This window comes from Barbus barbus (genome assembly GCF_936440315.1).
Source record: "Barbus barbus genome assembly, chromosome: 40".
Classification (NCBI taxonomy): Eukaryota; Metazoa; Chordata; class Actinopteri; order Cypriniformes; family Cyprinidae; genus Barbus; species Barbus barbus.
In genome coordinates, this window is record NC_136718.1 from 7,758,460 (window position 1) to 7,771,729 (window position 13,270).

General features: G+C 37.7%; 1 protein-coding gene and 1 pseudogene across 5 annotated transcripts in view; one reads left to right on the top strand and one right to left on the bottom strand.

The window, feature by feature from the left end:
- The window catches only part of LOC306859686 (zinc finger protein 704-like), a 59,828-nt gene extending 50,224 nt beyond the window's left edge, over positions 1 to 9,604 (top strand). Inside the window, exons 5-10 of one of the 4 annotated variants that reach the window (XR_013783326.1) lie at positions 847 to 947; positions 1,371 to 1,626; positions 3,644 to 3,751; positions 5,159 to 5,280; positions 5,369 to 5,534; positions 9,467 to 9,602. Coding sequence is in view for 2 of the 4 variants with exons in the window: in XM_079400859.1 (XP_079256985.1) it covers positions 847 to 947; positions 1,371 to 1,626; positions 3,644 to 3,751; positions 5,159 to 5,280; positions 5,369 to 5,480 (699 nt within the window). In the remaining 2 variants the exon portion in view is untranslated. Of the gene's footprint in view, positions 1 to 846; positions 948 to 1,370; positions 1,627 to 3,643; positions 3,752 to 5,158; positions 5,281 to 5,368; positions 6,920 to 9,466 lie in introns of those variants that run through there. The other 3 variants (XR_013783325.1, XM_079400859.1, XM_079400860.1) reach the window with 3 other exon arrangements.
- Positions 9,605 to 9,894: 290 nt separating this feature from the next.
- Positions 9,895 to 13,270, bottom strand: part of LOC306860066 (glutathione synthetase-like) — a 4,805-nt pseudogene continuing 1,429 nt past the window's right edge. Inside the window, exons 2-9 of the transcript in view lie at positions 12,993 to 13,136; positions 11,747 to 11,790; positions 11,427 to 11,504; positions 11,233 to 11,302; positions 10,936 to 11,130; positions 10,371 to 10,452; positions 10,110 to 10,295; positions 9,895 to 10,018 (exon numbers count right to left, since the gene is read on the bottom strand). The product of the transcript in view is annotated as a glutathione synthetase-like (transcript). The remainder of the gene's footprint in view (positions 10,019 to 10,109; positions 10,296 to 10,370; positions 10,453 to 10,935; positions 11,131 to 11,232; positions 11,303 to 11,426; positions 11,505 to 11,746; positions 11,791 to 12,992; positions 13,137 to 13,270) is intronic.

Genomic DNA, 13,270 nt, shown 5'->3' on the forward strand with positions numbered 1-13,270 from the left:
AATAGGCTGTTTTTCTTACTGTATCTCTTTTTTTTTTTGAAGCAGTAAATCAGCATATTAGCATGATTTCTGAAGGATCACGTGACACTGAAGACTGAAGTAATGATGCTGAAAATTCAGCTTTGATCACAGGAATAAATTTCTAAAATGTAAAAACAGTTGTGTGCACTGTGCAGTTATATTACTATAGTCTAAAATATCAAATTTTCAGTATATATTTAAAAAACTAAAAAAGAAAACATTTTAAATTGTAATAATATTTCATATTACTGTTTTTATTTTTGATCAAGCAAATAATGTAACTGGTGAGTAATTTTATTTCATGTCCTCAGTTTTGACGCTTGTGTTAATTGGCTATAAATAAGCAGTGTGTGGAGTATGTGAGAGGCTGATTCGTTGTTCGAGTCACCTATAGAAACACCTATAGAAAGAGCAAGAGGGGAAACGAGCGCTGGTGAAAGTGACAGAAGAGCGCAGGAGGTGTGAATCTCCCACACATGCCGTCACCTGGCAGTGTCACTGTTGTTTTGAACTGTTTTAATAGTTGTGTCACTGCAGCAGTGAAGAGCCTTTGTGCCTTCGGGGCAGCAGTGGGCCGAAGGGAATTTCTACTGCACATACACATGAGACTTATGCAATCAGACCTCTGAATCACTGCTGATCACTGCCTTGACTGCAAATACAGCAGATCTCCATAGACCATGCTGTTAATCTTCATACCATGATTTGATCCATCACTTCCCTGCACATTATATTGGGCTATTCAAGGGTTTCCTTTCCTTCAAAAAAAACTTCAAAGTTACTGATATGTCCTTCACATGTAAATCGTGTGTTTGTTTGTTCCAGAACTCCATGAAGGTGATGTTTAAGTGTCTGTGGAAGAACTGTGAAAAAGTCCTCAGCACTTCCTCAGGGATCCAGCGCCACATCCGCACCATCCACCTGGGGTAAGCGTCACCTGGGACAGGTGCACACGTTTTTTTCTACAGTTTGAACATGTAGTCTTCTACACAGAAGTGAGACAGACCGGCTCTCTTTTTTAAAGAGAAGTATACTGTTAACTTTCAAATGGAAGTTTCACTCATTGCTTTTGGACTGGAGATGAATCTGAAGGGCCCAGATTGTCTGTCAGTCTCTAAAGATGGGGCAGCTCGGGGAGCTCTTCCCCTTTCTGAGCACCATAACAGGAGGTAATGAGGGAAGCACATTCTGATGGAAGTAGTAAGAGTGTTTTTATAGCCTCTTGTTGCTACCTGACCTTCCCATATAAACTCAAACCTCTGTTAATGTGCCGGCACTGCTTCCCCCTGCTGGCCGCCGGTTGATGTGCACACTCAGGCCTGTGTAAGTTTAATATTGTGTGTTTTCAGGCGAAATGGAGATTCTGACTACAGCGATGGCGAGGAGGATTTCTACTACTCTGAAATCGAGGTGAACATGGACACGCTTTCGGAGGGGCTGTCCAACCTCACGCCCACGTCGCCTACTTCGTCCGGCCCGGCCCCCATCTTCCCCGTCTTGACTTGTGAAGCGTCTCGATCTGAGCCCGCCCACGTGATCCACACCCCACTCAGCCAGTCAGCACCGTCGGCGCTGTGCCATATCCGCACTGACCACGCTTACCAGGTAACAACACGCTTCAGTGCATCTTATTCAGCCCGCAGGTTCAGTTTTGGCTGCGTCTCTGTGCAGACGGTGGAGTGCTCTTATCATATTATGGGTTTGAGGTGTAGCGATGAAGTCTTCATGGACACTTTTCAACAGTGCTTTTATCAGTGTGTGTGTGTGTGTGGGTGCATGCTTTTACTTTGGAAACATCAGATTCTTTCAAATCTCCCACGCAAGGCTCTGTTTTTGTTATTAATGCAACTCGAATCTCTCTCTTTCAGTCTCAACAGAGCTTAAAGCGACCGACAGTTCACCCAAGTTGCTGTTCATGTCGTTCCAAACCTGTATGAATTTATTTATGAAGATCATTATGTGACTTCCATAAAATGGGGGAAAAAAATGGGGACCATCAACTGTTTGGTTACCGATTGGTTACCGACATTCTTCAAAATATAGTTTTTTTTTAGGTTCAGCAGAAGAGAGAAACTCATGGTTTGGAACCACTTGAGGGTGACAGAAATCACATTTTTGTATGACTATAAAATCAAAAGAAATAAGGTATTATATTTTGTGTGGAGAAGCTAAATCCAATTTTAGGACCTTTAAGACATTTTTGCATTATTTTGCCAATATTACATTATTTTTGTGACAGTTAATTGCTGTTCCTCCTACATTCTCACTAGCATAATGTGTATTAACAGGATAGTTTACCCAGAAATTGAACTTTTATCATTATTTGTATACCCTCATGTCTTTCCAAACGCATAAGACTTCATCTTTGGAAGACAACGAAGATATTTTTAATATACTCTCATCACTCCCTAAAACATTCATTCATATGCAACCAAAATTTTAATTTTAAGACAATCCAATGAAATCTAATCCATATCACTGTATAATGAACAAATTTCATATTAAAAAAGCATGCAAATTGTGATTGTGTGGACCTGAGATGAATGAGCAAAAATATTTTCATATATGTTTAAGAACGGTATTTTAACTGTAATTCTCATTATCAATTATTCTTATTAGATTTTCACTACTGTAAAAAATAAATTTTTCTGGAACAAAGAACAAATACTGGAATACAGTTATTTTTACATTTTAAAAGACAAATTAAAGCATAAAAATACTACCATATATACTAAAGCATAAACAAATGCTACCAAGTTACATAAATACTTTAAAAATATATAATTTGTTGCAATACTAATTAAACTCTTGCGAATAAATGTGCTTAATTGAAAAAAATCTTTATTTTCTTAAAATGAAACTACAATGTCTTATTTATATATATTTATATATACTGGGGTGGCTAAAATGGTTTTAACACTAGTATTTTCACCAGCTAAAATGATTTTAACACTAGTATTTTCACCAGCTAAAATGATTTTAACACTAGTATTTTCACCAGCTAAAATGATTTTAACACTAGTATTTTCACCAGCTAAAATGATTTTAACACTAGTATTTTCACCAGCTAAAATGGTTTTAACACTAGTATTTTCACCAGCTAAAATGGTTTTAACACTAGTATTTTCACCAGCTAAAATGGTTTTAAGTCAGTTATTTCTACTTGTAGTGTGTCAGTATCTTTTTTCAATTTGCAGTCTGACTACATTTGGAGTTTCTTGAGAGTTTTTGTCCCAAATGTAATGAATGACCTTTCTAAAAACTTTCAAACCGGCCAGAGATTTACACTGAGGGTTCACCAGATTGAGGGTTCTGTTAAATATCAAAGCCAGACTACTGCATACGCATGTGTCTCTTTAATTGCTGGGGTCCATTTTGTTGAAGTATTTATGGGTCGGGGTGACGAGGTCATCGAAGGCCGTGATTTCAGGAGCCGTATCTGCCCTCTGCTGCTCAGACAGTCTGCTTTTAACCATTTCTAATGTGACCGAGGTCACTGGCTCGTCTTTGAGGCAGCTCTTCTTGGCTCTCGGGGGGGTTGCAGTTGTACTTAACAGTGTTTTCTCTTTCTCTCTCTGCTGGCTTTGCTAATACCGCTTCTTACACACACTATGTTTTTCAGGCTACAACCCCTGTCAGCATTCCCAGCATGCCCTCTGAACCGCCTCACAGTGAGGATAGGATTAGTGTATCCTGGCAGTCACCCCCTGTCATTTATAAAGGTCTACCGGTGAGATGGCTACTTCTTTCTTTCTTGTTTTCTTCCTCTCAGAGGCGTAGTCGGGAGCGTTTGTCACCTTGTAAAAGACTGAACTCACTAAAGGTTGAAAGGGCAGCGATCCTGTAAGCCTGGTTGGGTCTCGTTTGTCACTTCCAGCTTGTCTTTCTCTGTCTCTTGGGGTCTTTCAGAAGTTGCACTTGCATGACTTTTGGTTTCCTGTCTCAGATGCTTTTGCAAAGCAAAGAAAGTAGCTTCCAAACCCTTGTTACAGGTTGACAACAAAGGAACTGCAGACACCTAGTGCCTGTCAAAAAGATGCAGTTTATCATAAATATATATTGTGATCAGGGAGCTGCTGTTATACACCAATAATTGGTGGTCTGCTAAGAAAACATAAGCTTAAAGCCCTGTTCACACCAAAGATGATAACTATAAAGATGACGATAAAGATATGGTTCTAAAAATCATTCTCAGTATGAAAGAATAGCTTGAGTGCACACCACAGCTATAACGATAAAGGCACAGAGAAACGATATCGTTGGAATCACTACCAGAACGATTTTTTCCATTTTACATTTCTTTTGCTCGAGAATTTAAAGCGGCAGACACACCTGCGCTTAGAATAAGCAGACGATATCGTTCGCTGGTGTGGACGCTAATATTGTTATCTTTATAGTTATCATTCTTGGTGTGAACGGGGCTTTACTGTTATTTTGCCTCGGAAAGTAATCATGAAAATAAATCAGCCAGAACACCCTAGCAACACTAAAATTGTTTTGCACAAACAGCACTTACATTTTTTTTGTCAGAAAATGTAAAAATCACAGTATTTTTCTATCATAGAGTAATATAATATACTACAATACAATATAATGGTGTGAAATCAGGTATAAACACTTAAGAGTGAACAAAATAAAATACGAACAACAAAAATGACTTGTATTACTAATTGTGATAAATATACACACTATACTATTCAAAGGTTTGGAGTCGATAAGTTTTTTTTTTTTAAAGAAATGAATACTTTTATTCAGCAAAGATGATCTGAAGTGACAGTAAAGGCATTTATAATGTTACAAAATATTTCTGTTTCAAATAAATGCTATTCTTTTGAACTTTATAGTCATCAAATTAATCCTGAATAACATACCACAAAAAACATTAACATTAAATTACATTTGAAAATATATTCAAAACAGCTATTTTAAATTGTGATAATATTTCAAAATATTTAGAATTGTTACTGTATTTTATATCAAATTAATGCAATTTTGATGAGTATAAGAGAGATTTCAAAAACATGAAAAAAAATCTTACTTGACACCAAATTTTGAATAGTAGAAGTGCCAGCTGAGATGTAAACAACAAGTCTTTTGTGTGTTTGGTTGAGCTTTAGATCACCTTTTGCATTTGCAGGGCCCGATGACTCAAATCCGCACTGTTAGCATCGGTGAGAAGAGACAGCCTGTTAACTACACCACTGTCAGCAAAACACACACCAGCAACACCTCCACTTCCAAACCCACTACTGGAACCAGGTAAGCTGTCCGGATGTTTTTGGTTTGAAGATGTATTTGAAGCCTTGCATTACAGCTAAAACTGAAACCATGTGAAATATTTTCCCAGGAAACCGCGTAGCGAAGCCAAGAAGTGTCGAAAGGTGTATGGCATGGAGAAGAGGGACCTGTGGTGCACAGCGTGCCGCTGGAAGAAGGCCTGCCAGCGCTTCACTGACTGAGCTTTATCCTTTACCGCACTTCAAAACTGCGGCTGTTCCACGGACTGAGCGCCGGTATCTCATGCACACTCTCAGAGTGAACTTCATGAGCTGTGTCCTTCTGAGGCATGTGGCCTTTTAAAATGTCACTGATTCCTCCAGGCCACAAGGGGTGCTCTTTTCTTACCGCTTCCATAGTGGAACACTGAGACTTTTATTCAGAAAAAAAACCTGATAAAAAGCAAAAAAAAGAGAAAAAGAATTTCGAAAAAAAAGCTTTTGCTGCATTGCATATTAAGGCAAAAAGAAGTTTTTTCTTAAGTAATCCAGAAACAAAACATTCAAAGCAGATTTTCCAGGCAGTTTATTATGCTTTCATGTTTCGTGTTTTACAGCTAATGATTTTTCATGATTTTAAGTGTGGCAGACTTTATACATAGCAGTTTTTACTGTTAAAAACCCTGTAAGCTATTTTTGATGGGTATTATTGAGTATTTCAAACGATTAACCCTCTTAAACCTGGTTGCACTTACCGAGCAAATTTAAGTTTCAAACAACTGTTCAAACAAGTTTTTGTTCCAAATCAAACTGTTTCTGGACTTACCGCTTCATTTTGCCTACAAGCACTTTTTATCAGCCATTTTTATTTTGATCAAGCAGAGTACAGTTTAACATTGCATCGCAATCGGCGTGTTGAGCGTTTTAGCAAATAGTCAAGAACTGTTTCAACACATATTGCTAAAGTAATACCTCTAAACAAGAATGAGCCTTTCGGGGAGAGCCTTTAGTGTACTTCAGCGCGAGTAGTTGTAGTGCAGGAATGTAAAATGGCTTCTCTCTCTACGCTAACGCACCCAAACTATTCTGTCCCTCACAGATCAACTGCCTCTTCATAAGTTATGAGGTTTATTCCTGTCGGTCCACAGTATTAATTCAATGGCAGGCACTTTAACCGGCCACACTTCAGAATTAACAGACAATCTGCTGTCAAGGGAAGTCATCCCAGTCTAATGTGATTTCCACACAAAAACGCCTTCCCACATAACAGGCCACATTATGCTTCCTAAGGAATTATTTGCTTCTCATTCAGCATACAGATATTATTCACGTAAAGGAAACGCTTGCTCTGATAACGTGTAGACGTCTTCCACTGTGCTTTTTTTTTCCATATCGAGGTGATCATGTGCTATCTGACCCTCTCTATATGAGCTCTTAAGGTCTTTGCACAATGAGTCCGAAATTTTCATGCAGAATTTTCGCACGTTCAAAAATAAGTACGACCTCATGTTGTGTCAATCACGTTTACACACTGCCTCCGAAACGTTTGTCCGTCATAAAGTTCGATTTTCTGCGTTTTCGCATCCGTAGCATGTAATTTGATGGGAAAGGATGACGAATATGAAAAAAACGGAAAAACGCATATCCGAAAATTTCGGACTCAGTGTGCACCTTTACACTGCAAAAAAAAAAAAAATAAATGTGTTTTTGTCTCGTATACAAATATCTAAACATACATCTGTTTGAGAATTAAATTGACTTGTTTTCTTAAAATGTATCAAAATTAAGTGAGTTTATGGTTAAGGCACGAAAAAAAGTCTTGTTTTCCCTTTGAATAGTTTTTTTATAGATTTTTTTCTTCTGGTTTTAATTATACACTCAATTACGTTTGTTATATGTTTTCAGAAAATAAAGCCCCGTTCACACCAATAAAGATAACGATATTAGAGTCCACACCAGCGTCTGTTTATTCTAAGCGCACGTGCATCTGCTGCTTTAAATCCTCCAGCTCATTATAGCAGGATGGATTGTGATTGGCTGTCACTGTTTTTATCATCCATCAGTTGGAAAATATCGTTCTGAAGGGATTCCAACGATGTCGTTTCTTTGTGCCTTTATCGTTATAGCTGTGGTGTGGACTCAAGCTATTCTTTCATACTGAGAACCATTTTTAGAACCATATCTTTATTGTGCTTCGTGTGAACGGGCCTTTAGTCATGATATCTAAGTAAATGTACCTTAATTTAAGATTGTTGAAATATTTATACTGGAAATCAAGACTCTCTCTCTCTGTTTATATATATACATACATATATAATATATGTATGTATATATATATTTTTTTTTTGCAGTGAGCCCATGAAACACTGACGACAGTCATTGGACATTTGAATGTAATCTGTATCTTAAAGGAACAGTTCACCCCAAAATAAACATTCTGTCATCATTTACTCACCCTCATGTCGTTTCAAATCTGTTTGACTTGTGTGAAACACAAAAAGATATTTAAAAAGTACTTTTTGTGTATACAATTGAAGTTAGAGGGGATTACAAACAACATTGGACCCCATTGGCTTTAATTGTTTACCAGACAGAAATACCAGAGATGGTAGATTGTTCAAAATATCTTCTTTTGCATTCCACAAAAGAAAAAAAGTCATACAGGTATGAAACAACATGAAGAATGATTCATTTTTGGGGGGTACACTATCCTTTTAAGGTATGTATATAAAGAAATATTTCAAAATACATTTGTTATTTTGGGGTCAAATAATTCCTTAAAAAAGAAACTCTAATTCCAACCCAAGCTGTTTTTGTTTCTAAATATTTTGCAGTATTTTTCACCTTCAAGGTATGGGAATTAAATCATGTTTAAGCTTTCGTCAGATCAACCAAAACTGGCAATCAAAATGTAGCTCCCAAAAACTGTAGCAGTTTAGCTATTAATGATGGAAATCAAAGAAACAATTGGGCAGGTGCCCAATGATTAAATTCATCGAAATATATTGTCCAATCACAGCTTAGAGCAGCTTTGTCTTCTCTTTCCCAGTGGTCAGGAAGGAAAGAGCGTCCCTCTCATGATCATAACTTTCACTAAGTGCCAATGAGAAGAACAAGAGGGAAAAATATAATTGCACTAACTTGTACTGCACAAAACGTATATTTTTATGTACCTTTTTTTTTTACGCAGAAATTGAAGTTTTTAAAAGCAATTGCTTAATGTTGTCTGGCGACCGCCGTGGTTCTCTCATCGGGTCAGGGATAGGGTCTTTTCTTTTTTACTGACCCTGCAACTATAAGCTTACGTGGCGGTACTTTGCGACATCGTGTTGGTTAGGGGCTCGCAGCACATGACGACGGTCATGTGACTAGCAGACTCAGTCTTGTTTCTAGGGAACGTCGCTGTCTTGATTTCAAATAAAGATCATTTCCTATGTTCAACATTGTGTTTTTCTTCATAGGAAAAGAGTCATGGGAAGATTGGGATTTTAGGCGCCAAAAGTCAGGCAGTGATGCTTTAAATACGTTCATCAATTTCATGGCTTTGATAATACGATATAAAATCCATACGGGAATGCCTTTTTGTTGTTAAATGTCACTAGTGAATATAACATATATATTCATTGTATATTTTGGGCTGAGGGGAAACGGGGAAAAAGAAGCATCAACGAATGTAAAATCGGCTGTCTAACACAAATTTCTTTCATATCAAGTAGTTTTCACTTTCAGTTGGCGCTTGCATTGATGCGTTTTCTTTGTTTTGTGAATAAGCGAGTGTGTACGTCATGGAGTATGTACTATTGTGAGGCAGGAGGGACGTTACTATGTGGATCATTGCGTCACTCTGCACATTCCGATAGATGATTTTACATTAGTTTGTCTGAGCCTTTGTCTATCTGTTCCCCGTTAATCTAACTTCACTGACTGCCTGTTGCTTTTCAGCCAGGATATTAAGCTAAACACCCAAGAAAATGTGTAGAAACTCCACTTTCTTTCTTTGTGACATTTTCAGAATGTTAAGTGTTCAAAAAGCATCATCATCATAATCCTACTATTCAATACAGCTCATATGATTTCTCTTTGCAGAACAACTCATTTGGCTTTGTTTAACTGTTGAGGTCTTGTCATCGTGTCAAGCCGTTTCTTTTTTTTCATTGGTTGAAATTTGATGCATGTCTTGTATCATCTTTGTACTATCTTGCTTTATTGGAACCATTATTGTTTTTCAGAAGTTGACAGTGACGTGTCTGGAGTTGTGAATGAACGAGAGGATGGAGGTGTTTCTGGTGTTGACTTTTGGTTGGTTGGTGATGAGAGTGTGATTTCTGTGGCTGTAATGTGGAGATTGAAATAAACATGGATTTCAGAAAGATGTTGGATTGGAATTCGATTTTTACTTCTTTCTTTGTGCAGGTTTATGTCTAGAAAATAATCTCCAGTAGACGGTCCTTGAACATCTTTTTACATTTCATTGAAATTACATAATATTGCCACAGTAAATATACACTGCCACTCAAAGGTTTGGGCTGCATTTAATCAAAAATAAAAAAAAACTAATATTGTAAAATAAAATTCCAATTAAGATTGGCCATTTTATATTTTAAAATGTTGTCAGCTGTATGGTATTCTCGTCTGGTCCAGTCGGTGGTGCTGTAGTTCACACCAGCAGTGGGTTGTCCAGTACTGCTACTCCTGCAGCCACTCCCCCATCAGCATGCTCTGAGCTCTTGGTCCTCAGCAGGTGGCCCACACACTCATTGAACACCATGTCTTTGCCTTTCCTATGTGTGGAAAAAGTTGCAGTTATATTCTGTAATGCGGTGAATTTTAGGAATGCTTGTACAATAAAAGCTGAGGTAGAAATGATCCCACCTGACATATGCTCCAAAGGCGCCCAGTTCACTCAGGAGTTCAGTCTCAGAGGAGCTCCGGGCCTGAGCAGGTAGTTCTGGACCGGGACGGGCTGGATCTGGTCCATCAGGATGTAAGCCGTCCTCTCAGTGGAGTTCTTCAAGTTCTCCAGTACTTCACAGATCTCACTGCCGTAAATGTTGTTACCTGTGGCATACAGTAGGAAATCTTTGAGCAAGTGTTTGTGTGTACACAACACAGGACATGAGTAGTGATACTCACCACCTCCCTCCCTCTGAGGCTTCAGCACATACTGGTCCGGATTGGCCAAAGCCATCGCTACTGTTTTATCACCTTCATCTCCCTGGGAAAGACAGGTTGGCTAGAGATTACAGTTCATAAAGTTTTAAATATGGATATTTTTTTGCACAAATGCATTGATTCACTTCAAGATGGCCTTTATTAACCCCCAGAGCCATGTGGAGCACTTATATGATAGATTGATGCACTTTTTTCACTGCCATTAGAAAGAGCCAGAAAATGTTTTAATATAACTCATAAACACCTTGGCTTGACAGAGTAAATCATGGGGAAATTTTAATTTTTGGGTGAACTATCCCTTTAAGGGAAAGTCACACTACTCGTTTTGTTCCATTGACTTTCAAGTGTCTGTAGATATTTTGCATGCTTAAAATCTAGTGTTTATGATGGTGATTCCTGTGCAACCCTTGAGTTTGTTTCAAGTGCCTCGTTAGAGTTAATTGTAAGGTATAATGGTAAATCTAATCATTGGTTATATCTCCTCAAGCAGGATTCAGCACCCCAGTTAACAATGTTGTTCCTCTACCATGTCCAGGGTGTACAGTCCAGCGAAAGAAACCCGAATCTGAGCAACTGTTTGAGGTTCGTCAGGGAAGAAGCGCTCCAGGACCCCCGGCCGGGCCAATTCCCGCTGCACCTTCTTAGTACCAACGAGACGGGTACTGATGTCTGGACACTTCACAGCCAGAAAGCGCTCCATCATCAGACGGGCCTCCCAGCTCTGAAACATGCATCAGGTTATGAGTTTCATTCCCAGCAAACACCTAAAATGTATCATTTCTGAGAAGATTGTTTTTTTACTATGGGAAAAATGTGTCCTCGCCTTCTCTGAGACGTAGTTTTGGGGCATGTATCCGTTACGGAAGTAGACAATGGCAACCTCACGACCATCTCTGTAGGTCAAATAGAAATTAACATTTTTGCATGTAGTTGTGACTAAATTTCAGTCTGTGTGGATTTCTGAAGTTGGAAAAAAATAGTCAGGTACTGACTACAGGTACAGTCATAAACACTCACACAAAGAGCCTCTTGCTCTCATCCAGGGATCCAGTTCTGCAAACATCTTCAAACTGTCTTCTTATTACAGGAATATTTCTGCACATATAAAAGAACAGATTATCACAAGTCCCCATAAGTGGTTACACTTTATTTTAAGGTGTCCTTGTTACAGTGTAATTATACTGAGTAATATTAATTAACTACATGTACTTACTATATAGTTAGGATTAGGATTAGGGTTTGTCTTAGGGTTACTTGCATGTTATGCATAATTTATTGTTATTATAATAGTAAGTTCGTGTAACGTGTAAGAAGGACACCTTAAAATAAAGTGTTACCCCATAAGCTCTTGTTTGGAGGAAATAGTAACAGAGATGCTTTGCTTCACAAACACCACTAATAAAGATATGTTAGTAATTACATACATTAAGAACATGTTGCTCATGACTTGTACTTACTAATGTAATAATGATATGAGCTAAAATAAATATGAGCTATAGTTTAAACAAATGTATCTTAATAACCAACACAATAGCATTAATGTTACATTTATAAGGCGTCAGCTGTACTTCATGGAAAAGGAGATGCACTGTTGATATTGTACATGTCACTACTATTAAAATTTTACGGTCTGTAAGATTCTATTACATATTATTAAAAATGTGTAATACACTTTAAAATATGTTTTTAATGTAATCTATTCCTGATGGTAAAGCTGAATTTTCAGCATCATTACTCCAGTCTTCAGTGTCACATGATCCTTCAGAAATCATCCTAATATGCTGATTTGATGCTCAAGAAACATTTGTTATTGTTGAAAACAGTTGTGCTGCTTAATGTATTTGTGGAGACTGGCATTTTTTCAGGATTCTTTGATGAACAGAAAGTTCAAAAGAACAGCATTTATTTGAAATTGCAATCTTTTGTAACTTTATAAATGTCTTTACTGTTACTTTTGATCAATTTAGTTCTTCCTTGCTGAAAAACAGTATTCATTTCTTTTAAAAGCTTTTGAATGATAGTGTATAATAGAACCTGAACAGTGAAGTAAATGTTCTTAACTAATATGTAACATGCCATTTTTAATTCATAAACAAACTACCGGTAAATCATTATATGGGGCTGATGTTCATGCTGAACTTGTTTGTATATGTTGAAAAGTCTTGCTGTAAAATTGTCAACTTTGATGGTGCTGTTGAAGAAGAAGAAAAAAAACATTTAGATCAGACCACACCAAAATTATTAATAAAATTTGACTTAAAGGTGTAATTTTGATGCCTCTAGTGCCACTAGATGGAATGGCAAAAATACTGATAGAATAAAAGTGTCCCAAACAATCTCCCATTGGTTGGACAGACAGATAGTCCCAAATGTTTTGTCTCTGCATATTAAGCTGGGAGAAAAGACCATATTTTAACAATAAAAATACACATTTCACCATTAAAATATACAAAATAAGGCAATAATACACTCAATGAAGTCAACTTGCGATTCATTAGTGTAGGGATTCCCAAACATTTTTGTCAGCCGAAAGCTTTTGTTCCCTAGTTTGAGAAACCCTGCAATAGTGCAACCATTTAATACCTGGCCAGAGTTTCCTCTGAATCCAGGATTCTGGCTGACCCGGTCCAGCAAACGGTTAAACTGTGTCTGTACTGCCAGAGCTCGATGAAAGAGTGCTGTGGGCATCGGTGTGGGAAACAACGTGAACGGTGCATAACTCGCCACCTGTGAACAAATAGACATGTATTCAACATGTATGAACACGATCAAAACCCTTCAGTCACTCCTGATTCTTTGAGCCACGGGTTTCTGCCCAGTGTTGACTCAACGGAGCAGAACTAACTCTGCATAATCCAGAA